This window comes from Salminus brasiliensis, chromosome 20 (genome assembly GCF_030463535.1).
Source record: "Salminus brasiliensis chromosome 20, fSalBra1.hap2, whole genome shotgun sequence".
NCBI classification, from domain to species: domain Eukaryota; kingdom Metazoa; phylum Chordata; class Actinopteri; order Characiformes; family Bryconidae; genus Salminus; species Salminus brasiliensis.
In genome coordinates this window covers 6987481-7011615 of record NC_132897.1, presented here as the reverse complement: position 1 = coordinate 7011615, position 24135 = coordinate 6987481, and the positions used below count along the sequence as shown (strand labels likewise).

Sequence of the window (24135 nt, the reverse complement as noted above, 5' to 3'; positions counted from 1 at the left end):
TGATTCAATGGAGTGCAGCATATTTTAAGTAAACATTACAGTATTTAGTATGGGAGAGTATTATGTGGCAGTTAGAAAAATGATGCTGTTGGTGCATTTTGTCTACATGACAAAATATTGTGATAAATATCATTAAAAAAAAATGTAAATATTGTGATATATAATTTTTCCAAATCGCTCAGCTCTAGTTGTGAGCAGTGCTTACATAAGGGCTGAGAAACCTGGACTGCTACGGACTGGAACTGTATCATCTTTAGCACCAAATCCATCAGCAGGTTCAAGTATGGACGCCTTGTGGAGTGACTGCCCCACTGCCCCAACTGCTGATAGTGATATGAGGGAAACTCACAGCTCAGCAATATGTGCAGGACATCTTGGGGCCACATGTTTGCTTATCATGGCAGGGCTTCCAACATGCACTTTTCAGCGGGATAATGCTCGCCCACACACAGCAAAGGTTTCCCAGGAATTTCTCCACCTGACTGCAACACTTTATTGACCCGATTTATTGCCAATCAAACATTTAAGGGGGCAGTTGGGACTTGCCAACCTAGGAGTGTGCAGGATCTTCAGGCCTTTATGCAACATTTGTGAGCTAGTGTGCCACAGGAGACCATACGGAACCTGTTTGCCTTCATGCCCAATCGTATCCCATCTCGTGTCCAGGCTAGAGACGGCCCAACAGGGTACTACAGCCTCCTTATAATTGTACAGTTTTCCCCAATAAACGTCTCCTTGACTTTAATATTATTATCACTAACATCTATCATCCTTACATTCACACACACAAAGTTTCATTCCACCGCTATATTTTGGGCCAATAAGTGTAGCTTATTCCAGACCCTATTTTCCAATACCAAGCATGTGATGCTCCTTACTTCTTTGAGTCGATGCTCCTTCTCAGCCACGATGTGCTGGATCATCATGGCCACTGAGTACACCCAGGAGATCACCATACACAGGGGCATCATGTGCTCGATCACAAACAGGAAACTGCACAGACCGGCAGAAGTTAGTGGAAGTGTCATTCAGTAACATGCTGACTTCAAGCATAGTAGCATATTATCTGAAGTGTAACTGCTATTAAAGCTGGATCAACACCTCCAACATCACACTTTCACACCCCCTTTTCTAACGGTCACACCATCAGAAGCCACTGGGGGTTATCTAACGTCGACTGAGGCGAGAGGAAAACTGAGAAAACAGAGGAAGAACAGAGGAACGTACTCGTCTCTGGTGTAGCAGGGGTACGGGAACATCTGGACGTAATTCCCAGGCTCCACGACATCATGACCGACAAATGTGTTAATGATGGCCCTCTCCATCATATCTAAGAGAATAACCACAGAGGAGAATATGTTACATACCTGCAGCTGCAGCAATTAATGTAAGGAAATAATGCACTCTCAGAAAAAAACAGATCAATAAATCTTCACAAATACAAAATATGCAGCACAGTATTTAAGTATTTGTCAGATGGTTGGAAGTCATGATGGTTGTTGCTCAGTGCAAATGACATGTTAATGAGCTAATGCATTTTTCTTTTTGTCAAATTTTACCAAAAAATCTTAGAATCAGAGCCAGATAATCGAAATGCTGTTTGGTAAAATACAGACACAAACAAACAACTACAAAATAAATACAAATATTTGTTATAGAAGCAAGATCAATGGGGTATCAAATATAACAATAACTTGTTATAACCATCCACTTCTCACAACATTAAAAAGTAAAAATAAAAGCATCCAGATATACAGGCAAATCCACGGTTCATGTCTGCTTCATGTTTGAGTTGATGATTTGAATTCTTTGAAATTACGAGAGCAGCAAAATAATCAGCTTACACATGATTTTAAATGTGATACTGTGACTGTAAAAGTTAGTAAAGCATTCCTTGTAAATAACTCTATATTAAATAATAAAGGTATTAATGAGCTCTTATATTCTTCTCAAGTTCTCCCTCTATGATAATTCAATATTTATCATAATGTTTAAACCAAACAGATCAGAAAGAGTTGTTAAACATAAGAGTTTAACAGCTGATGTGTGTAGGAGCATTAAGATGACATGTGAGATTCCACGTTCATTGAAAAAGTAATTCAATTCATTTCTTATTTTCCTAAATATTATTGTTGGGTTCATCCATGTGGAATGTTTTTGTGTGGCAGTGTGGTTTATGAAACCCGAATGGTTTGTATGAATAACTGTAGCGCCTCTACTGGCTGGTGGCAGCATGATGTTTAGCCCCGCCCATCTCGATATGTTTTAATTACAAAACAGAGATCAAATCTCACTGATCTCCTCTAAACTGTCTTTCCATCCCCAGTGTCTCCATCCCCTGTGCTAACACTTGCCCGTTGTAAATTTTCCCTAGAAATGAGTTCTAACTGCTACTCTGCTACTCTCATAAGAAGGCGGGGTTACACACAAGAATTAAGTGATTGACAGCCTGCATGACCTGCATGGCACTCTTTCTACTGATCACATGGAGTAGCTGAGTTGTGGTGGAACCTACATGAACTGCACTTTTACTGTTGCACCGTCTGAATCTAGGAACCGGGGCGGGTCTATCAACTAAGTAGGTGAGTAGGCAAAATTGACAACATGTCAGACAGTTTCGGCTTCGTTCCTATAGAACGGAAGGGAATGGAACCACCAGGTTTGTAGAAGCGAGAGGAAAAAGCCCTAGCTGGTCCAGCTAGTGATGTAAAGAGTAAAACCTCCAGGAAAACAGTCAGTAATGCTTGTTAATGAATGAGCCAACACTGATAAATCTGACCGTGCGTTTTCTGTATCTGGCCCAATGTGAATCTTATGGTAGTTGCAGTGTGTAGTGCATGGTGTAGTTTGCGATCAACCGTTTCTCAGTCTAAGCTCATTAAAACAAGAGGAAACAGTGTGGAAAGTTTCAACTCTAAGATTTTCATCACTCCATAAAGCCCAACTGCTGATCAACCAACACATAACCAGCACTAGAGCAGCTTAAACCCACAGCAATCATCACTGCTCTCACTCAAACACCCTGTGTCCATATTTTCATCAATTTTCACTTTTTGACATAATGTAAATCTGGCAGTTGTTCTTTATATTTTAACAGCATTTCTTTTTTCCTTCTCCTGTAAAGGTGCTATTTGTAGAGATATAAGGTTTTGCCACGAGAGCGACAATATGTCAGTATGCTGGCCATCCAGCACCACCCCAGCATAAACCAGCTTAATCTACTCATGTTTTTTTATCGTTTCTTGAGTCTGAAACAATCAGAAAACTAAGGGTTAAACCATCGCAGGCCACTCTTTTAATAGAGTCATTTAAAACCACTGTCATGTTGGTTGAGTGCACTGAGGTAAAAGATCTGCTCCTGTTAGCTTTTTTAAGCTGTTAAATAAAAGATGATGCAGTCCTGAAAATTGCTGAGGCGACACTTCCCAGCCGTACCTTCACAGGTGTCCCAAGCTTAGCATAACCAGGTAAGCAGTTTACCAGAATACACTCCACTCTGAATAAAACATCAAGCGCCAAAAGAACAGCTCTCCCATGGCAATTTGGCCCTCTGTGGGCATTTCTTGAGCAGGTGATTTATTGCTCTGCCCACAGTTTTGCTCAGTCTTTCGGACAAACTGCAAAAACAATGCTCAGGAGTTGAGCTGGGATGAAAATGTACATTCCTCTGCCAAAATATTCACCAAACTCCACAACATCTTCATCAACAATAGAGAACGAGGAACAAAAAGTGCAGGAGGAGTCTAAGCAGCGTGTGCGTAAGCATTGGCCTGAAATAACCACCTGCAACTGTTTGTAGAAAATGCACTCATAACATTTTTTTTCTACATTACAATGCATTGTTGGAGCAACCTCAGCTTTCTAACCCTTTCCTACCAAACAGCCCCTTAGCACATTCTTTAATGGAAATTTGAGGATATATATATATATATATATACATATATATATATATGGAATTAATTATACAAATAAATGTCTGTAAATATGCACAAAAAAAAATAGAAAATAAATAATTAAATAAATACATGTGGGTCATATAATCAAAAATAAATAAATAAATAAATAAATAAACTTGATTTAATTTGTAAATAAATAAATGTCATAAAAAAATCTATAAATAAATAAACAAGTAGAAAAAAATAAATACTATAAGCAGTATATTTCTCTAAAGTTGTAAATCTAGAGACAATATGCTTCAGTGTTAGGTTAACCATTTACTGTGAACTTAAAATAAAGCATTCATGATTCTGCCAACTGTACCTTGAATCCACACAAAGCCGTAGAGAAAGTAGAACTTGCCGCCCGTGTTGGGCCCCGGCCGCCAATAAGCGCGGCGGATCTCGTTGGTTTTCTCAGTGAAGCTGGAGTTCTGCCGGATCTTATACTGCACGTGGGGAGGCAGGGAGCCATCTTTATTGGTCTGGAAAATCACGCCTGTACAGAAAGAGCACAAAGCCAAAGAGAAAGGTCACCACTGCGTCCTATTAGACTCACTCCTAACAAGCTAGCGTTTCCAGCCCCGGGAGGAGCCGGAACATGTTCTTCATGAAGTATTTACTGACTGCGGCGGTGGGACTTGTACAAAGAAAGCCTTCAGGAGATGTAATGGAGTGGTCACTCACTTGCGAACACGGAGACGTTGTCATGGTAGGCTTGGTTGAGCGTGTAGTTGACTATACTCTCCTCATCAGGGAAGCCTTTGAAAATATCCACACTGACCTAAAGCATTAACAAACAGCTGTTACATACGAAATGACGCAGCTACAGGCAACATTTATTTGGGCTTATGGAAACGAATGAATGCAAGCTGTAATCAAACAAGGAATTCAAATACTGGCTAAAACACAGAGGAAAACGTTTGGGCAAAGCAACATTTCAAGTAATTAAATTTTTCCCTTCAAAATATCATCTTTTACAGTTTTAAAATAACAAAATATTACCTGAACCACAAATTTGAGCACCCTGCAGGGTCACTACTTGATAATACCCCCTTTAAGACATGCTTAGATGTTGCTGATGCTGATTTTTGTGGATTTTTGAGGACACATTAAAGGTTTTCTTCTGATGACTCTTCCATGAAGGTGATAACAGTGCACCCACACTTCATCTAGCACTGCTTGTCAACAGTCTTTCAATTCTTGTTTGGTTGATTTTCTTCTATCTGCAGATGATTGATCGTTTTTAGGTCTGGGGGACTGTGAGGGTCATGGCAAGACCTTCAGCTTGTGCCTCCGGAGGTAGTCCATTGTGGATTTTAAGGTGTGTGAGTAACGAATGTGCCAATGCGCATCTTGGAAATGTGAGCAGCACCAATCAGTTCTAGTGTGGGATCTGCTAAAAATGTCTCTCAAGGATTTAGTTCTAACCTATTAGACAACTGACCATAAATCTCACCCTAAACTCAAATTTCTTACATATTGTAACAGGGATTGTTGGTACTGACATCTTTCTATGTAAGAGATAAAGTAAAGTAAGCTATGCCTATCTGTAAAAATGAAAAAAGGATGACAAAACGGTGATGCCATTAGTAGAGACACAACACATCATTTGTCGTAATTCTAATCTGGAGAAAATTTCGAATCATAAACCCAGTATCCTGAACCGAACCATTGGCAGAGGTTGTAAGAAATGCCTGGTCACTCAACAGGCTTCATAAAAGAGGTCAAAATCCTTAGTCAAACCTTTGACATGAACTGCGTCCAGCCACAGGCAGCGTTGTCAATGGTGTCCAGCTGCTCCAGCAGCGTGCTGATGTTGGGAAGAGTGAAGTTCTCCTGCAGCAGACTGTCCACCAGCTCACTGTCTGAAGAGTTCAGCAGCTCTGGGTATTTCCGCAGGTCAGAGGTGAACTACAGAAACGGATACACATGCTTTTGTGGTTTCTGACATTGTATGACATACTGCTATCTATAAAAATGTCACAAACTAAATCAATTTTGTTAGGAGGGGAGGGGTACCAGCTAAATGTATGTTACATATAGATATAGGAGGTGTTACATCTATATATAGGAGTATTAGCTAAAGGTTTAATATATATATATATATATATATAATATATATATATATATATATATATATATATATATATATATATATATATATATATAAATATAGGAGTATCAGCTAAAGGTATGTTTTCAGTTTACAGTCCACTGCAGTATGGATACTGTATAAATATAATTTGTATTTGTGTAAGTATCTGTATGTGTATATATATACATATATATGTATGTATGCAAGGATATATTTATGTATGGTGTAGATGTGCGTAAAGGTGTATAAGAAAATAAGAAAATAAGAAAAGTTCTGGTCCCTGGAAGGAGGGGGTTGTGGTGTGACCCGCACTATCCATGGTCCACAACTATACAGTATGGTAACTAGTATAGATCCCCAAAGCTTCCCATGCTCCACATACATCAAAGTAAAAGAACTTTATAGAAAGCAAATTTACACAAATAAGACAGATCTAGCAAAGCTGCACTCATTTGTTAACAGATAAATAAGCAGCACAAAATAACATGTAAAACATGTAAAATATCTAAGAACAATTTTCATACATTTTAAAATCTTAGCTCGTCTTTGGCACTGGCATGAACACTAGCATTCAAAGGTTTATAATCTATGTTTATAATAATATAAAATCCAGTAGGGCAGATAAGTGTAAAATTATTCAAATATCAATGTTCTGTGCAACTTTAAGCTTATGTTACTATGAATATTTAGCAATTATAATAAACATAAACATATATATATATATATATATATATATATATATATATATATATATTCATTGCAGATACATCCAGAACAATAAACAGTAGATGATTCCAAAATGAGTGCATAAAATTCTAATGAAGTTAATATCCATAATGCTTTGTATTAAGAATGACATAAGTTCATGGCAGAGAATCATATCTGTTTGTTGTCTAAAACATGTGAAATGCAGCGTACTACATGCAAAAACACCTATAGTCATTTATTACAATGTAAAATTTAAAAATAATAAAATCTGCAGTATTGGTCTTGTATCAAAGGTTATTGTATATAAAACATCCAGATATATATGGAAGACAAATGCAGTATATGAAAAGTGGTTCCAAACCACGCAATATGTATTTAAGGAGGATGTAACTACCTGCTGCAGCAAGGCCAGGCGGTTGTGTAGTTTTCCCTCCTCCAGGAAAGCCCTCAACTCTGCAGAAATGTTTAGCCACACTTTGGCGTAATGGGTCACATTCCCCACAAATGCAAAGGTTTCATTGGCCTAGAGATCGAGAGACACAGACACACACACACACACACATACACACACACACACACACACACACACACACAAACACATACACACTTCAATTGACACTCTGTCCATCCCTCAGGCTAACAGATCAAACGACCCTCATTCCTCTCTCTGCACTCCCGGTCCTGCTCCCTCACTATAGAGGAGTCCATCGACACATTGCCAATAAGCAGGTTTTACACAGCAGAGAGGGGTCGATATAGCCGTGACTGTAGGGCCTTTACCACCAAGCTATGAGGCTAGGGGGGACGTCCATGCATGCTGATATCGGGGGGAAGCTTGACATATTGACTCCCAAGTTTTTAAACTGTATTTATGTCTTTAATTAAGGCCTTTTAGCGAAAGGCTGCTAACACTACTGGTTCAGCCTGACACAGCAGATCCGGAGCAATTCATTTACATTTCTTTGATGGGTTTCAGTGATCGACTTGCCTTCTGGATGACCTTGTCCACCTGTGAGCCGATGGGAGAGTAGAGGATCTTGGGATTTGTAGTCATGAGGTGCACAAGAAGCCCTAAATTCCTCTGCTCTTTGCTGGTGAAGCCGAGCGAGCTCATGTTGCCCTGCTTCAAAGCTTCGGGCTCAATGATCCTGGTGAGAAAAAGAAAGTACAGATTTAGGCCTCGCAAGAAAAGCAGCGTAAGCTGAAATAGGATTTAGTAAACTGCAGTACTGCGCTACTGGCACACCTCATGAAAACCGTCTTTTTGAACACAAACTTCATTTGAAAACATTGAGAGATGGAGGTAATATAACTCAACACGTACAACTGTACAAAATGTATTTAAAAATCATTAAAATGCAATTAATAGAAATAGTTTTCCTGTGAGGAAAAAGTTCAAGAACAACCCCACTATCAGAATCAGGTGCAGAACATCAGCTGCAGATGATTAGAACATGGTTAGAGAGAATTCTGGAGGATCCTGTCTTATTTAAACCTCAGACATTTAGTCTGGTTTCCTCTTGATTGCTGAAGTGAGTGGTGACAATCACCATGACCAGATCCATAGATCTCCCTGAGGCCTTCAGAAAGAAGACTGTAGATAGAGGGGAGTCTAGGAAGGGATTTTAAAAGATCTTGGAACAGTCAGAAATCAGCTGTTCCACTGTCTGCTTTATTATTTAATTAAAAACTTTGATGTTGATGTCAGAGATAGGGTGTACTAACTTTTTCCTCACATACAAATTGCATTTCTATTAATTGTGTATTCATTATTTTACAATGAATTCTAAAGACATCGTTTCAGTTTTATTGGTTTAGTTATATTACCACCACCTCTAAATATTGTTTAACCCCTTTCCACAGACCGGAAGTGTTAGTACAAACTTCTATTACCAAAAAACAGTCACACCAAGTTCCTGTAGTTACTGAACAATTCACATTAGTGTGGAATAAGCCCTGCTGTGCTAAGTGGTTGAATGACATGATATGATAAAGAATTTGGCAAGAACAGCATTATTATAGGGCCAGCATAACAAAGCCCAAGACTGGAAAAATGGGAATTTACAGCAACATCATAAAAGTATAAATTTCTGACCTTAAACGTTTCAATTATGAATGAATCATTTAAAACTATTCCAGTCATCACAAATGATTCCTTATGACTCAAGTCAGTTTGATTCTTTGGAAGATACCAATCCCTACCCCCCCCACACACACACACCTGTTATTCCCACACAGGATGGGCTGCAGCCCGGCCCACAGTTGAACAAAGGCAGAGAACTGTGAGTGAGGATTCTCTGCCTCCGCCTCTTTCCCCGTGGACCCCTCTGCCCCTCCCTCCACAGTACCGTCTGTGGTGTTGGGGCCCCAAGTGGTGCTGTTGGAGCTCCATGTGGAGTTGCTGGCTGAGGGCGGAGTCTGGTGGCCTGCGCAAGCTCCCTTAGGCAGCAGCTTGGCCAATCCGGAAAGGAGATCCACATCCCTCAGCAAGCGCTCCACTTCAGCCAGGTCTTTAAGCAGTGCGCCCAGGTGAGACTGAACCGGCAAAACAGACACGTTCGCCTGCTCCAACCGCATCTGTGGAGAAAAGAGAGATGAGTGGACAGATGTACAGGCAGATCGAGGGAGAAAAATGCAGATGAGAGGAGTGATTCCAAGAGGAAGGAGGGAATTCTTGAAAAATGAAGAGCAGAATGAACAGGTGGATGGATGGATAGACGTAGGGACAAATGACTGGATGGACGAATGGATAAAAATTTATCAAGATAAAGAAAGACAGAGAGACAGGAGGCTGGAAAAAGGAAGAGGGTTACAGGAATTGAGGGAGAAAAAAGATGGATGGATGGATGGACTGAAGGATGGATGGAAGGATGGATGGATGGATGGACGGACTGAAGGATGGATGGAAGGATGGATGGATGGATGGATGGAAGGATGGACGGATGGATGGATGGATGGATGGACTGAAGGATGGATGGATGGAAGGATGGATGGACGGATGGATGCAAGAATGGATAGATAGAAGGATGGATGAATGGAAGTATGGATAGATGGAAGGATAGAAGGATGGATGGATGGATGGATGGTTGGATGGATGGATAGAAGGAAGGATGGAAGGATGGAGGGATAGATGGACGGATGGAAGGATGGAAGAATGAATGGATGGATGGAAAGATGGAAGGATAGAAGGAAGGATGGAAGGATAGATGAGTGGACGAATGGAGGGATGAATGGGTGCACGGATGGAGGGAAGGAAGGATGGAAGGATAGAAGGAAGGATGGATGGAAGGTTGGAAGGATAGAAGGAAGGATTGATGGATGGGTGCATTTTGATCAAAGTGTGTGTTAAGAGAGTGTATTAAGAAAGTGATGCATGAATCCAGAGAAGAAAGGAAGAGAGAAGGAACAGATGAATGGATGGATAGATGAAAGGATGGATGGACGGACGGACAAAAATGGATAAAGACAAAGAAAGATAGAGGTGGAAGTAGAAGGGTGGAAGACAAAAGAGGGATATAAGAATTGAGGGAGAAAGAAAGAAAGGTTGGATGGACACATATGCAGATGGATGGATGAACAGATGGATGGATTTCTGATCAAAGAGTGTGGGAAAGAGAGTTTATTAGGAAAGTGATGCATCCACAGAAAAAAAGGATTTTGGAAGGGTAAGGAACAGATCGACAGACAGATGGATGGTTGGATGGATGGATGTAGAGGGAGATGGACTCAGGGAGAGAAGGGGAAACTAATGGATGAGAAAATGCCTTAATAAGGAATATTAATATTATTAATAATGAAGAAGGAAAATAAACGCATGAGTAAGGAAAGATGGACAGATGGATAAAGAGATGGATCAAATGAGGTAAAGACACATGGGTGGAGGACAGATGGTAGAAGAAGCATGGAAAAATGAATCGAGAGGATAGCACAGATGGGTGGGTGGGTGTGTGGATAGGTGGGTAGATAAATAGACAAATGGATGGATGGGACAGTCAGGTGTTTGAATGTTAAGGTTTAAAAGACTGAGTGATGCACAGAAGAAGGAACAGGTGTATGGATGGACGGACAGATGGGTGGATAAAGAGCTAGATGGATTGACGTGAGAAGCAGATCAGTGGATTTGGGATGGAACATGAAATGAACAGATGCATTACTTAAGGGAGATATATAAGAACTGAGAGAGAAAGGAGGTGAGGGATGGATGCACTGAATGTTTGGAGAAAATGAAGCTCTTCTTCCACCTTCTCAATGATCCTCTGGGTGTCGATCTGGTCCCTCAGCTCCTGACTGATCTCTCTAAAGCGCTCCGCCCTCTGCCCCGCCTCTCCTCCACACATAGCCGCCTGATAGGCCTGTAACAATGACTGCTGCTTCTCAGGGACCAGTAGGATCTTATTCAGCTCACTGTTCCCGTCTTCCCCACAGGTCAGCACCTCCAGAACTCTACCGGTCAGAAGAATTCCCTGAAGAGACAGCAGACAGTTTGCAATCTACATTTTTCAATGATGTAAAACGTTACAGTGTCATTCCACACCCGACTGACTCTGACTGACCTCCATCTCTCGCAGATTTTGAGGGTCAAATTTCTGCGAAGCCCCTCCTGTCCCAACGAGGCCCAGGGCCTGAGAGAGCAGGCTGAGTAGAGCCTGCCGATCAGCCACTTTCGTAGGGTCTCTCAGAGCCTTTTGCAGCAGTCCACCTTCCAGACTGCGCCAGCCCCCCAGCAGCTGCTCCTGCAGGGAAACATGCAGTACACTTTAAGAGAATAGTTCAGTGTTAAGTCAAATTTACACAATGCTCCCTCTCCTTCCTGTGTTTGTGCATGTTTAGTGTCTAAAGATTGCTTCTAGCTTTGCACTGAAGCTGAAAAGGCTCAAACCTGCCTCAATTTTAATAGAGCTAGAACAAGGCTACAGTACAACATCTCTGTACAATGTGGTGAGCAGATGTGGTGAACATGTTAAACTTTGAGGCTAATCGGCTACAACAGCAGAAGACCAGCCAAGAACAGAAAGCTGAGGCTGTAGTGGGCACAGGTTTACCAATACTAGACAGTTAAAGACTGGAGAAACATAGCCTGTATGGTCGGGTCATAATTTGGATGCCAACAGCACAAATCTATAGAGCCAAACTGCCTTGTGTAAACAGTCCAGGCTGGTGGAGGTGGTGGCGTAATGGTGTGGGTAGTGCTTTCATGGCACACTTTGGGCCTGTTAGTTGAGTGCCACTGAATATTTGAGTAGTGTTGCTGACCATGTGCATCCTTGAGAACAAAGACCTTCAAGCATGGATGGGGTTTGGTTGTTCTGATAGCATCTCTGTGCATCTACATTCATTAAATGTAAGATTTTCTGCATCCATTTTTCTAGGTATGATTGCTAATGCAGGTGCAGCACTGTTTGAATGTGTGTGTGTTTGTGTGTGTGTGTGTGTGTGTGTGTGTGTGTTTAGATCACACTGTACCTCCAGCTGCAAAACTTTCTCTCCCGGGCTGTGAGCACCATGCTGACCCTCTGCCCAGTTCTCTCCTTTAGGATATGTGCCAAAGATGAGGTTATACACCTGCAACGAGTACACACACACACACACACACATTTACACCAAGCGATTCCACATTCTCAATGACTTTCAATGACAGTGGTGCTTCAGAAAAGAGGATTAAATGAAGAGGGTGAGCAGTAAAAAAGCCAGATCACAGATAAGAGCAAATCCTGAAAGACAGGGTGACTTTAAAGAAACCACAAGCCGCAAAGTAAACCCTCCAGAGGAGCCGAACTCTCCACACACCCTAAAATTCACCAGCACTGGACTCTGACCAGAGTTAAATTTACTGCCTCTGAGTTATATTTGTTCCAGTGTAAGTGTGGAGGAGTTACTTTAACGCTGCCGATGCTCCTGTGTAGGCGCTTCTTAGAGCCACAGTAGGCCAACAGCTCCCGAGCTGGTGCGTATGCTGCCTTCTGGTCCTACGCTTCTGGTCCTGTTTCTCAGGGCTTTGTATTTGGAAACATGCTGAAAACATTCTGTATTTGGAAACATCTATTTTGGAGTCCTCCTAACATTTCCCCATATAAGCCACGAGACAAAGCAGTGGCCAAATATGCTAAAATACACCAACATGGGCTCAAAGTGGTCCAGCAGTCTAAGAAGCTGCCACTATGACCCAACAGATGCCATTAGCAGCCGGAGCCTGAGAGAGCACAATTGGCCTTTCTCTCTCTTTTTCCACCCACATCACCTCAGTGTGATGTAGGCTGTCTGCTAGCTGATGTAACTACTAGCCCAGTGTGTTGGTAACCTGGGGACATTCCATTGGTGGCAGGTTAAAATGAGGTGATGGCTGCTTGTGCGTGTGTTGGAGAAGGCATGTAAGGAGGGAGGGTACTAATGAGTGGGTTGGGTAATTGGCCAATTAAGTATTGGGGAGGAAAAAATAACAAAATAATAATCCAACATTCAATGAAAAATTATTATTATTATTATTATTATTATTATGCATCCAGAGTGAGATTCTGTAACTAATAGACAATTCCTGCGTTTTCCGGATGCACTGTATGTTGTGGAAAGACTAATCAGTGGACAGATCTGATGAATCAGTTGAATTAGAGCTGATTATAGTGTCATATTCAAAGCTGCAAATTAGTAGTTGCTTTGGTACTTCAGGTGGTTGTTATGATGTTGCTAGGTGGTTGCTATAGCATTCATAGACCCAAACTGCCTTGTGTAAACAGTCTAGGCTGGTGGAGGTGGTGGTGTAATTGTGTGGGTAGTGCTTTCATGGCACACTTTGGGCCTGTTAGTTGAGTACCACTGAATATTTGAGTAGTGTTGCTGACCATGTGCATCCTTTCATAGCAACAATTCACCCAGAGCACAACTGACTTTCTCTCTACGGGTGGGTAGAAGACTCTCTCTCTCTCTCTCTACACACATCAACTCAGTGTGATGCTGGCCAGCATGGGCGTCTTCATCAGAGCTAGGTACGCCCAGGGGCTTTCCTCAGAGGTGATTGCTATGGCATCACAGGTAATTGCTAGGGTTTTGCCAAGTGGGTGCTGTGGTACCCCATGGGGCTAGTTGGGTGTTACTAGCATATTTGTCTTATTGTGACATAAGAAGGGTACTTTTACCATTTGTGCAACATTAACCTCTACAGAACCACCAGTGGTTTCCTGGCTTTTTTCCTCACTTAGAAACAACTCCATGTAGTTGCCAGTAATCCTTAGAGTAGAAAACAGTAATCCTTAAGATGTAATAAAAGTCACAGAGCGTAAGAGCTTCAAATCTTTGAAACGGTATGACTAAACCAAAGTAGCAACTCTAGACCTGTTCAGAGCTAGGGTGTACATTCAAGTGCAAAATGAGCCTCTTATACTTATACCACACGAAGGCAGCATTAACATGCACAGCACTACGACACTGAAGACCATGAGCATTAGCCCGGACCATTAGCATATTCCCATTCTGCTGTCAAGAAACACAATCCGTGCCGTTACCGATTGTGTTCCTTGACAGCAGAATGTGAATATGCTAATGGTCCAGGCTATAGCAGAGACTTCAAAGAGCAACGCTGGACAGAACAGGCCTTTGAAGTGGAGTCGGGAGACGAACCTCTTTCAGGTTGACGGGGGAGGAGAGCAGCAGGCTGGCCGTGTCGTTAGCCAGAGAGAGGTTTCTGATCAGGAACTGCTGGAACACAGACTGGTTCCGTAAGACGCTGCCCACGGTGAAGCCTGCAAATCAAAGGCACAAGCTGAGTTAGTCTGCGTTTAGACAGATAGTCTCTCGTAGACTTCACATCCAAAGACTTCTCGAGGCTGAGAGTCATTACGTACAAACTGCATGTAGCAGAAAGGATGCTACAAGTTGTGCAAACAAAAGGTTCTATGACCTGCAGAACCCTTTTTGTTATTAAGCCCATAAGATTACAGACGTTAAGTTTATTGACCTGAGCCTAAGACGGTCAACCTTAGTTGAATAAGGAGAGATCAGAACATGGAACTGACAAACCGTGAACCTCAAACACTTGTTCCTCCTTTAAAAGAAAATTCAGCAAAACCACAACAATGCTGAAAATGGGCCAATTCCAAAACCTCAAAACTATTAAATCACGTTCTTGAATTTTCATAAACTCCGCCCACTAAAGAAACCTATAGTCAAAGCTGGTAAAATGGTAAAACGTGACGGAGACTTCAGGGGAATTCAGTGTTTTTGATACTGGAGATCAGCTCATCACCTCCAGACTCGGCTCACGTGTCGAGCTCAAAATCACAAAGTGAAAGATGCAGAGGCAAACTGTTAAACTCTGTGCTAGGCAAAAAGCTTACGCTAGCCAATGCTAACTTTCCCTGTCTCTTCTCTCCATCGCCCACTCCCAGAAGAACCACACTGTAGCTAAACACACATCAGAAGGGAACGTATGGTTTATTTTTTACTGGTAAGACTGCAAGGCAAGGCTAAAAGCTAATCGTCTACAGCGAGAGGACAGCAACACTACCTGGTAGTAGCAGTATTTCTGTTACAGTGCAAAAAATATAATTTGTGGGTTCTGTGAGATACTCGAAGTGTAAACCGAAGTGCTGTATGTGTGCTCTGGTGCTGGTACCACCACTCAAGTACATGGAGGTCCTTTTTGTAATGATGAAATGGATAGAGTGGTAGGGGTAGGAGTTTCTATGTGTGTGCTCTATGTTTTGAAGCAGTTCTCTAATGGACTCAGCGCTGACCGTACATTGTGTGTGTGTGTGTTTGTGTGTGTGTGTGTGTGTGTGTGTGTGTGTGTGTGTACCGTGGCTGGTATTAAAGCGGTTTTCTAATGGACTCTGTGCCGAACTCAGACTCTCCAGGTGCTGTTGCAGGGACTCCAGCTCCTCCCCCAGACTCGGCCTGTCCGACATAAACAAGTGATTCTGCTCCACAACTTCTCCGATCCTCTCCAGCAGTTGAGTAACACTGAGTACAGAGAGAGAGAGAGTTAACAGGCCAATGACAAAAGATAAAAAAGTAACATTATGAAAGACATAATCCCATTTTTATCTTTTAGACTGATATCAGTCAATCGTACAGTGTCAGAATCTGCACACGCCAATCAGCCATAACATTAGTACTACTGATAAGTGAAGTGAAAAACATTGATGATCTTCATCTACAGTGGTATCCGTCAAGGGGCGGATCTCTGAAATTACCAGTATGCAGTGGTCAGTAACTACCAAAACTGCTCCAAGACAGGACTACCAGTGAACCGGCAACAGGGTCATGGGCACCTGAGGCTCACTGATGCAATCCATGGAGGGCCCACCTCACAACTTACAGGACTGGTGGATCTGCTGCTGCTTACATTAGTCTTGGTGCCACAGGACACCTTTAGAGGTCTTGTGGAGTCCATGTCTCGAATGGTCAGATCTGTTGTGGCAGCACAAGGGAGGCCTATACATAAAATTTGCAGGTGGTGCTAATATTAGGGCTGATCAGTATATATATATACATACATAAAGATTGGTTCCATATACAAAGACTGAGAGAGAGAGAGGCTATAAGTGAATGAGGCTCTGACTCACGTGGAATTTTTGTACTGCAGAAATCCAAACTCGTCCCTCTGGCCATCCGGACACAGTGACTGCATGACCGGAATAATGCCCGCTGAGGTGAGGGGGGCAGCACTATAGAAGGCTAAATACACCATCCGGAGACATAGAGACAGAGGGAGGGAGGGAGGAATGGAGGAAGTAAAAGGGGGGGGGGGGGTGGAGGAGGAATGGATTGTGGAGATATTGGGTCCAGTAGAGATGGAGATTAGTGGGGATTCATTAATAAAGATATGAATGCAGGAACAGAGTGGAAACCAAAGATGGGTTTCAAAGTTAAAAGTATGTCATAAAGAAAGTCATTACAAACCAACATAGAGAAGCAGAGAGATGCAGGAGGAAAAAGAGGGGGGGTCAAAAGTGTTGTGGGGGGGGGGGGTGTAAGAGTGGGAAATGGGGGGAATAAACAAACCAAACCAGAGAAAAAGCACAACAAAAGAAGACAGAGAGAGGCAACCGTCACAGCTCAGAAAAAAACAAAACAGTCAGCAAGTCCGAGAGGGCTTCAGATGTCAGGTCAGATCGCCTTTGATAAATTCACTCTAAATGACCTTTACCAAATACACACACACACACACACACACACATACCTGGGCTCGCTGTCACTGGAACACAAAATTTAGCCTCAGTGGGCTGCCAAGCCATCTACACACCTACACCCACATACACTCTTAAAACTGAAGGTCCCACAAAAGGTTCCTTGACCGATGTTGTAGAAGAACAACTTTTGGTCCCATAAAGAACAATTGCTGTACAATTACACTGACAGGCAGAGAACCTTTACATCATCAGTAGGTTCTTTCAGCCTTTAAAAGGTTCTTCACACTTACACATCTCTACACAAATGGATCTTTATTCAACCAAAAGTGGCTATGGTTCCATGGTAATGCTCAAAGAACCTTTTGTAGAACCTTTATTTTGTAAGAGTGTAAATAATATCAGGTGGGGTCAACCTCCTACCCAAATGTACTGCCTCAGGCAAGGAGCTACGAGGCTAATGTAGCTAACAAGTAAGGTCTCCCCCTCATCATGTCATCACATGGGCGAAACGTGGACTAGGTGGGTTCCAGGTGGGCATGGGCTATGAGTGGGTTTGTACATTACCCAATGTTGTTAACAGGATCTGGTTGGGCTTCCCTAATGATCCCCATCCTTACAGTCCACAGTAATCTCGCATGGGTCCCATCTAGGCATCTACCCCCTGACTATGATGGGGATTCATATGTGGGGTCAACATGGAAGCCATGGACAAAGCTTTCTGTACAGGCCCCACATGGGAAGACACGTGAAGTAATCAGACAGCTCAGGGCGCTTGGAGGAGAACACTAACTGCCAGATGTGAACATCAGCACTGTACTGAAAGATGGGGGGAGTCTAAGAGTCATCCTTTTCACCTGGACTTAGACGACCAATCAGAAAAGTGTAAAGTAATTTACATATACACTATATGTCCAAATGTTTGTGGACACCCCGTCGAATGAATGCATCCAGCTACTTTAAGTTGCACCCATTGCTGACAGAGATGCTTAAATCCAAAAGCTTGTCTAGCCCCCGTATATAAGTATTGCCAATAGAATAAGACCAGACAGTCAACTGCACTAAAATTGTAAAAATCAGGTTTCTTGCTGAATGATCTGAATTTATACGTTGCTTAAGTCTTTCTTTTTACAGAGCATACAGATTATAGCCATGACTTATATTCAGGATTTCTGCTTGTATGAGAAAAAACTGAAAGCTCAAATAATAAGGCATACAATCTGAACAGCTGTAACAAATTAACGTCCAGACTGAAGCACATCATGTCAATGCGAAGGTTTTCTCAAATTCAATTAAGCAAAATTGACTGCACCCCCTTAAGAGGCCATTTTACTGCTAAAATAATTCCCCTGCCTGGGTTCGCCCTATATTGATCCTGTAATTACGAAATTGGGCCTATAATTGCTCTGATGATTTAATGATCCGTCTGTTAATGAACGTCTCTGGAAAATGCGAGCGACCATTCCAAAGTCTTGGCCTCTTTACATTCAACTTGAGCCACCGGTCATTTTGGCGTCTGCCCTAAAAGTCAAACACAAAGTTGTTGGCACTGATGGGGGGATACAGAAGGTTACTCAAACAGAATCCGCTGATGCTACTCTTCTTAACGTGATGGATCGGCCAAAAATCAAATATCCACCTAATACTGAATGCAGTAGTGCCAACTGCAGGCCTAAATTATCACACACTTCACATCCAAGCATGGTGAGGTGTTAAATAAGCTCAAATAGGCCTGCTTATGTGGTTCCTGACACTGTTTGACCCACTGGTAAACATAAGCATGACTTTTGGAGATGTAAGATATTTGGTAGCTACATTAGCCTCGCAGCTCCAGTGCAAAAACTAAAGTGGCAAACTTGACTACAATTGTGTAAAACATTAATGAGCACTTATTAAATATATTAAAATTAAAATCCTAGCCTTATACAAAGCAACAGACTAAGAATGATACTAAACATAAATAAAAATGCTAACATACTATTTTCCAATTCTCCAAATATGCCAACTAAGCCGCAAAAATAGCCCTGTTTGAAATTCACTGTTTTTGTGACGTCCCAAAATCATCATTTACATAATGTTTCAGGTCAGACTGTTTTTTAAATGAGGCACAGTTCAGAGAGCAACCACTCTAAAAAAGAGGGTGTCTACAAATATACACTATACTGTACTTCCAATGAATGAATTTAGGTACTTTAAGTTGCACTCACTGCTGACATCAATGTGCAAATGCACACACACAGCTTGTCTAGTCCCTGTAGAGAAGTACTGACAATAGAATAGGACTCTATTGGACAAACAAATAGGACAAAACTACTGGCCCCATGCCTACCTAGAGGGGTAAAGCCCCCCCTAGCATTGAACTGTGTTCTCTGGAATGATGGTTGGTGCTCCATCCAATACTTTTGGGATGAGTTGGGGAGTTGGGGATGAGGTGGAGTGGTCATCCTCCATCTGAGTGCAATCAAATCCTCACAGCAATGCTCTAAAAATGTAGTAGAAAGTCTTCTTCCCTGGACAGTAGATATTGTACTCCAACAAAAGTCTTTTTAATACTCTTGATTTTGGAAGAAACAATTAATAAGCAGGTGTCCCAATACTTTTTTGTCCCCATAGTGTATCAGCCCTGAAGGCACAGCCTAATAAAAACAGGGTAAATGATCAGGTAAAATAATTTATGACAGGTTTGGTGCAGTAAACCTTACAAATAGGGTAAAAAATAGAATTGGGACCCTTTAATTGTTTAGCCCCTGCAGCTTTAGCTTCACCTCTTTCCCTCTCTCCATGTCACAGCATGCACTAATAAGCCTCCAGTCATCCAGAGGGCCTGAATTAGATGAACAGCGCTTAGTTGTCAGCACCTGGGCCTGCAGTGAAACCTCCCCGGGCCTGTATTTACACGAGCCCGTGTCATATTTCTGCTGTTCCAGTGACGGCTCGTCCAGCGAGAGATCAGCTCTAAAGCGCTCCTGTCTGACATCTGCTTCCTCTCGGACCACACAGCTGAGGATTAACCAGGTAAACATTGGTAAGAGGAAAAAGTCTGATTGCAAGGTGAGTCCATTAAACCGGCCGGGCAGCAGTAAGTGGACAGGGGAATCAGTCTGGATGTGAGTGTATTGGCTTGTTGTAAGTAGTGATGTTGGTAAATGGAGCGATAATGCTGGAGGCAGGTTGTTCCGTGTGTGTGAGATTGGCATAGTTAGTGTACACAGAGACGTAATTCCAGCCTTATAGCTTTAGTTTCCATAGTTCCATTCACTCACCTTCTCCTTCACATAAAACGGGAGGTTAGTTGTATGTGTTTGCGAGAACTAGGGCCCGGACGATATATTAGCTGGTGGAAATGATCAGCTGATACTAAAACAATATATTATATAATTTAAATCAGTCCCTATAATTTAAATCAGTCCCTATGGAAGAGTGAATTACCCCAGAAATCTATTTAAACTGAATAGGGCAGCTGTCAGAGTAACAACCCAGCCAACGGGTCACTTTTCAGTGTTAGTAGAAACTGAGAAAGCCAATTGGATCAGGTACAGTGCAAGTAAGCTCAACCCATCCATATACAGTCATATCAGAATACTACCTAATAGTGGGAATAACCGCCCTTGGCTCAGATAACACTAGTGAGAAGTCCTGGCATGCGTGGACTGTATTAGTTGAGGGAAGATGTTCATCCTAGAGGTTAACTGCTCCACAGTGGTACATCAATTGCTCTGTACCACTCGCCGGAGGCATCGTTCCCCTCTGGTATCAATGGCCCATGGAGCACCACTATTATGCCGTTGGGATGTACTCAACGTGTGAGAAGTCCATTCTTGGTACACCTTTACTACGACATCTCTAGAACATCCCATGAAGTTGGCCATTTCTGAGATGCTACCACCCTTGGCCCAATGTGACAGTCATAGCAGAATATTATGATCATCCCTGGTTTGGAATGAACACGTGACAGGGTTTGCTCACCAGGGTCACCAAGGATAAAGGATGGGGCTTGATAAGAGGGGACCGGGCAAAGGGTGGGCCGCTAACTTTGTGGGATGTTCTAGTGTCACCGTAGTGAAGGTGTACAGAGACAATTGAGGCATAACAGTGGTGCCCAATGGGCCATTAATGCCTGAAAGGAACAACCACTCCGGTGAGTGGTAGAGAGCAATCAACAGGCCACTGTGGATCAGTTAACACCTTCAATCACCTGATACAGCTCACGGCACAACATCTCACTAGTGTCACCCGAGCTAAGGGTGGTGGTAGGCTCTTATATGACCACATTTACATGTAGTCATTTAGCAGACGCTCTTCTCCTGAGTGACTTAGAAAAGTGCTTTACTGTTTACTCAGAAAATACCCTCAACTAGTTTGTACAGACTAGGATCCAATTATACCTCTAAGCTTAGATACTACTAAATATAAAAGTCAGTATGGAGACCACAATACTCGACATACTCTACACAGTACCCTGCATACTCAAGTACTTTTGGAAGTCATCAGTCTGCGTTTGAAGACAGCGAGCGACTCTGCCATTCGGACACCCAGTGGAAGTTCGGTCCACCATTTCGGTGCCAGGACAGAAAAAAGCCTGGACGCTTGTCTTCCATGAATCTTAAGGGATGGCGGGTCAAGCCGAGCCGTACTTAAAGCTGTAAGGGCTCCAGAGGGGCTGGTCCAGTCTTGGCTTTGTAGGCCAGCATCAGGGGTTTGAATCAGATACAGGCAGCAGCTTCAGGAAGCCGGTGGAGAGAGGAGTAGCAGTAGCAGAGGAGTTACATGGCTGAAGACGACCCATGCTGCTGGATTCTGGATCAACTGCCCCCATCAAGGGGCCTGATGGTGCGCATAGGAAGACCATATATACATGTATGGGTAGAGTTCTTCTGGAAATGATTTTTTTAATATGGAACATTATTATCATCCTAATGTTTAGCCTCTCAGAATCAGTATCAGTGACTAACCTTTCATATCAGCCAGGCCCTAGATGAGATAGCGGTCGTGTATGTGTGTTAACTGATGTCTCCTTAGTGTCTGAATCTGCATTGGTGTGTTTATCCTCTTTCTGATTTACAAAACCAGATCAGTTAGAGACAGAGTGCATTATTCCTGAGTAAGTGACATATATACAGACACACACACACACACACACAGAGAGACACACACCGGAACAGAACACACAACAATGCGCCAAACCACAGCACACAGTTCAGACAACGGAAAGCCTTGATGCAGCACAGATGGCGCAGATTTCATAAATCAGCAACACTGAATAACAAAATAACAATGCTTAGACTTACACACTGGTCCAGCATGCAGTGAACATGCACCATGTCAGTGGAGAGAGAGAGAAAGAGAGAGAGAGAGAGAGAGAGAGAGAGAGAGAGAGGACAGGTTAGAGAGAGAGAGAGAGAGAGAGAGTGAGGGAGAGAGAGAAAGAGAGAAGACAGATGATAGAGAGAAGCAAAAGAAACAAAAATATAAGAAAAGACAAAAAAAAGATGCTGTGTGATTTCCTTCAGCATTGGAAACAAAACATGGACACTATGGTGACAGAGACTAATGAGGATGCTCTGTGAAAGGAAACACAAATCAACCACCACTAAAACACACACTACTACAGCGCTGGCTAGAAGCCAAACAATCTTTGCAATCAATGGCAGATTAGCAAAGTTGTGCAAAAAGCACTGCGTGGTCACATACAAAAGGAGATAAGACCTATTATCTATCACTGTCTGAATTCCACTCGCTCATCGCAGCCGCAGGCAATCGGAGCCGAGCACTCTCCACACTCTCCAATTCACTCACAGCACAAGCACTGTTATTGACTATTACAATGGGGCCTGGGCATTTTGGCGTCATCGTAATGCCTCCTGAATGGAAAGAGCTCCATTACGCCGTGCTTCCTTCAGCCACCAGGAGGCGATGGCGATGGCGAGGTGATGCCGGGGGAGTTTGTCCAATGACGCTGACCTGAGAACAGGTTTACTGCTGCTTAGGCCTGCAGAACAGGTCCACAGCCAGGTAGATGTCTGAACATCTCTTGATATTGTGAAACTGTCGGCAATGGAGTCGGTATTGACAAGATGACATAAGATGCAAAAGTCATTATTATATTTATTATAATAATTAACTGAGTAAACATTAAGCATAATTATTGGTATTTTTGTTTTGTACAAGCCCAATAGATTTGAGCTCTCAGATAACTTTTACCAAAGCTCCAGACCTTCAATATATTGTTAGGACTATGGCATGTTCACCATCACGGTTAGGAACTTTTCAAAGCTTTAGAAATACTCAGACTCCTCCTACCGTGTCCCACTAGTCAGCACCCACAGGCTCCTCTAAGCAGCTGCTTAGCATTCGGAACATGAATATAACTGCTGCCCACAAAGCATCTCATAAAGGAGAAGCAGGCTATGACAAAGTTTGACTGCAATAGAGCTTCAGGATGATTTAGCAGACTCTGGGGTGGTGGTGCACTGTTCTACTGTGCAGCGACACCTCCACAATCATAACTTATATCATCCGATTTTTTTTATTTTGCCAATTAATTCATCCTTTCATAGCACCCCTCACACCAGCAATGCTCCCGACACTAAGAGGGTAAGGACTAAACACAGAGGCCACTTCCTCTCTTCGAACTGCATTGCCGGGCAGCTGGCAAGCTTGGAGGAAAGCACCGGGGGCCCCAGCTCTATTGCACCAGCTAACAGACTCATGTGCCGGCAAATATCCCTCAGTGATGAGGGGGTGGGGGGTGGGGGGGTGCCATCTATCCACCTTCACAACCCCGGGCCATAGTGGTAGACACAATACTTTCAAACAGAGAGCTAAAATGACTCACATTAGTTTCCCTTTTTTACTAATTAACAACCTTTCTTATTAAAAATGTATTACTATTATGATTTAGTTGTATTTTATATACACAGCCTTTGTTTTAAAAAATATAATATAAACACTCACAATTTATATAAAAAAATATATATTGGAGTGTCATTTGTATTTTCTATTAGCAGAAAGGTTCATTAAAACATTTTTGAACAAGGTATTCATCTTTGTCTTCGCTGTTATTCAGCAAAAGCATTAAAACAATGTCAAGCTAATTTTGAAAGCTGATAGCTACATAATTAGTTATTTTGCAATTGAGCGATCATAATCTGATTAACTAATTATTCATTTAAATAATCAAAACATTATTCAACTGCAGCCCTACAGTTCATGTTAGTGGCCAAAGCTCCCCTTAAAGCTCCACTTAATGTACTGTAACTCAAACAGAAGTACA

The 24135-nt window shown here is 42.3% G+C and overlaps 1 protein-coding gene across 3 annotated transcripts in view; it reads right to left on the bottom strand.

Moving 5' to 3' along the window:
• Positions 1 to 24135, bottom strand: part of abca2 (ATP-binding cassette, sub-family A (ABC1), member 2) — a 103120-nt gene that overhangs the window by 28085 nt on the left and 50900 nt on the right. For 2 of the 3 annotated variants that reach the window (XM_072664786.1, XM_072664787.1), the window contains exons 3-16: positions 16299 to 16410; positions 15530 to 15693; positions 14353 to 14474; positions 12205 to 12303; positions 11295 to 11474; positions 10983 to 11204; positions 8963 to 9318; positions 7730 to 7889; positions 7136 to 7264; positions 5682 to 5849; positions 4623 to 4719; positions 4261 to 4434; positions 1228 to 1330; positions 879 to 993 (exon numbers count right to left, since the gene is read on the bottom strand). In XM_072664786.1, coding sequence (XP_072520887.1) covers positions 879 to 993; positions 1228 to 1330; positions 4261 to 4434; positions 4623 to 4719; positions 5682 to 5849; positions 7136 to 7264; positions 7730 to 7889; positions 8963 to 9318; positions 10983 to 11204; positions 11295 to 11474; positions 12205 to 12303; positions 14353 to 14474; positions 15530 to 15693; positions 16299 to 16410 — 2201 coding nt within the window. The remainder of the gene's footprint in view (positions 1 to 878; positions 994 to 1227; positions 1331 to 4260; positions 4435 to 4622; positions 4720 to 5681; positions 5850 to 7135; positions 7265 to 7729; positions 7890 to 8962; positions 9319 to 10982; positions 11205 to 11294; positions 11475 to 12204; positions 12304 to 14352; positions 14475 to 15529; positions 15694 to 16298; positions 16411 to 24135) is intronic. The other variant, XM_072664788.1, reaches the window with a different exon arrangement.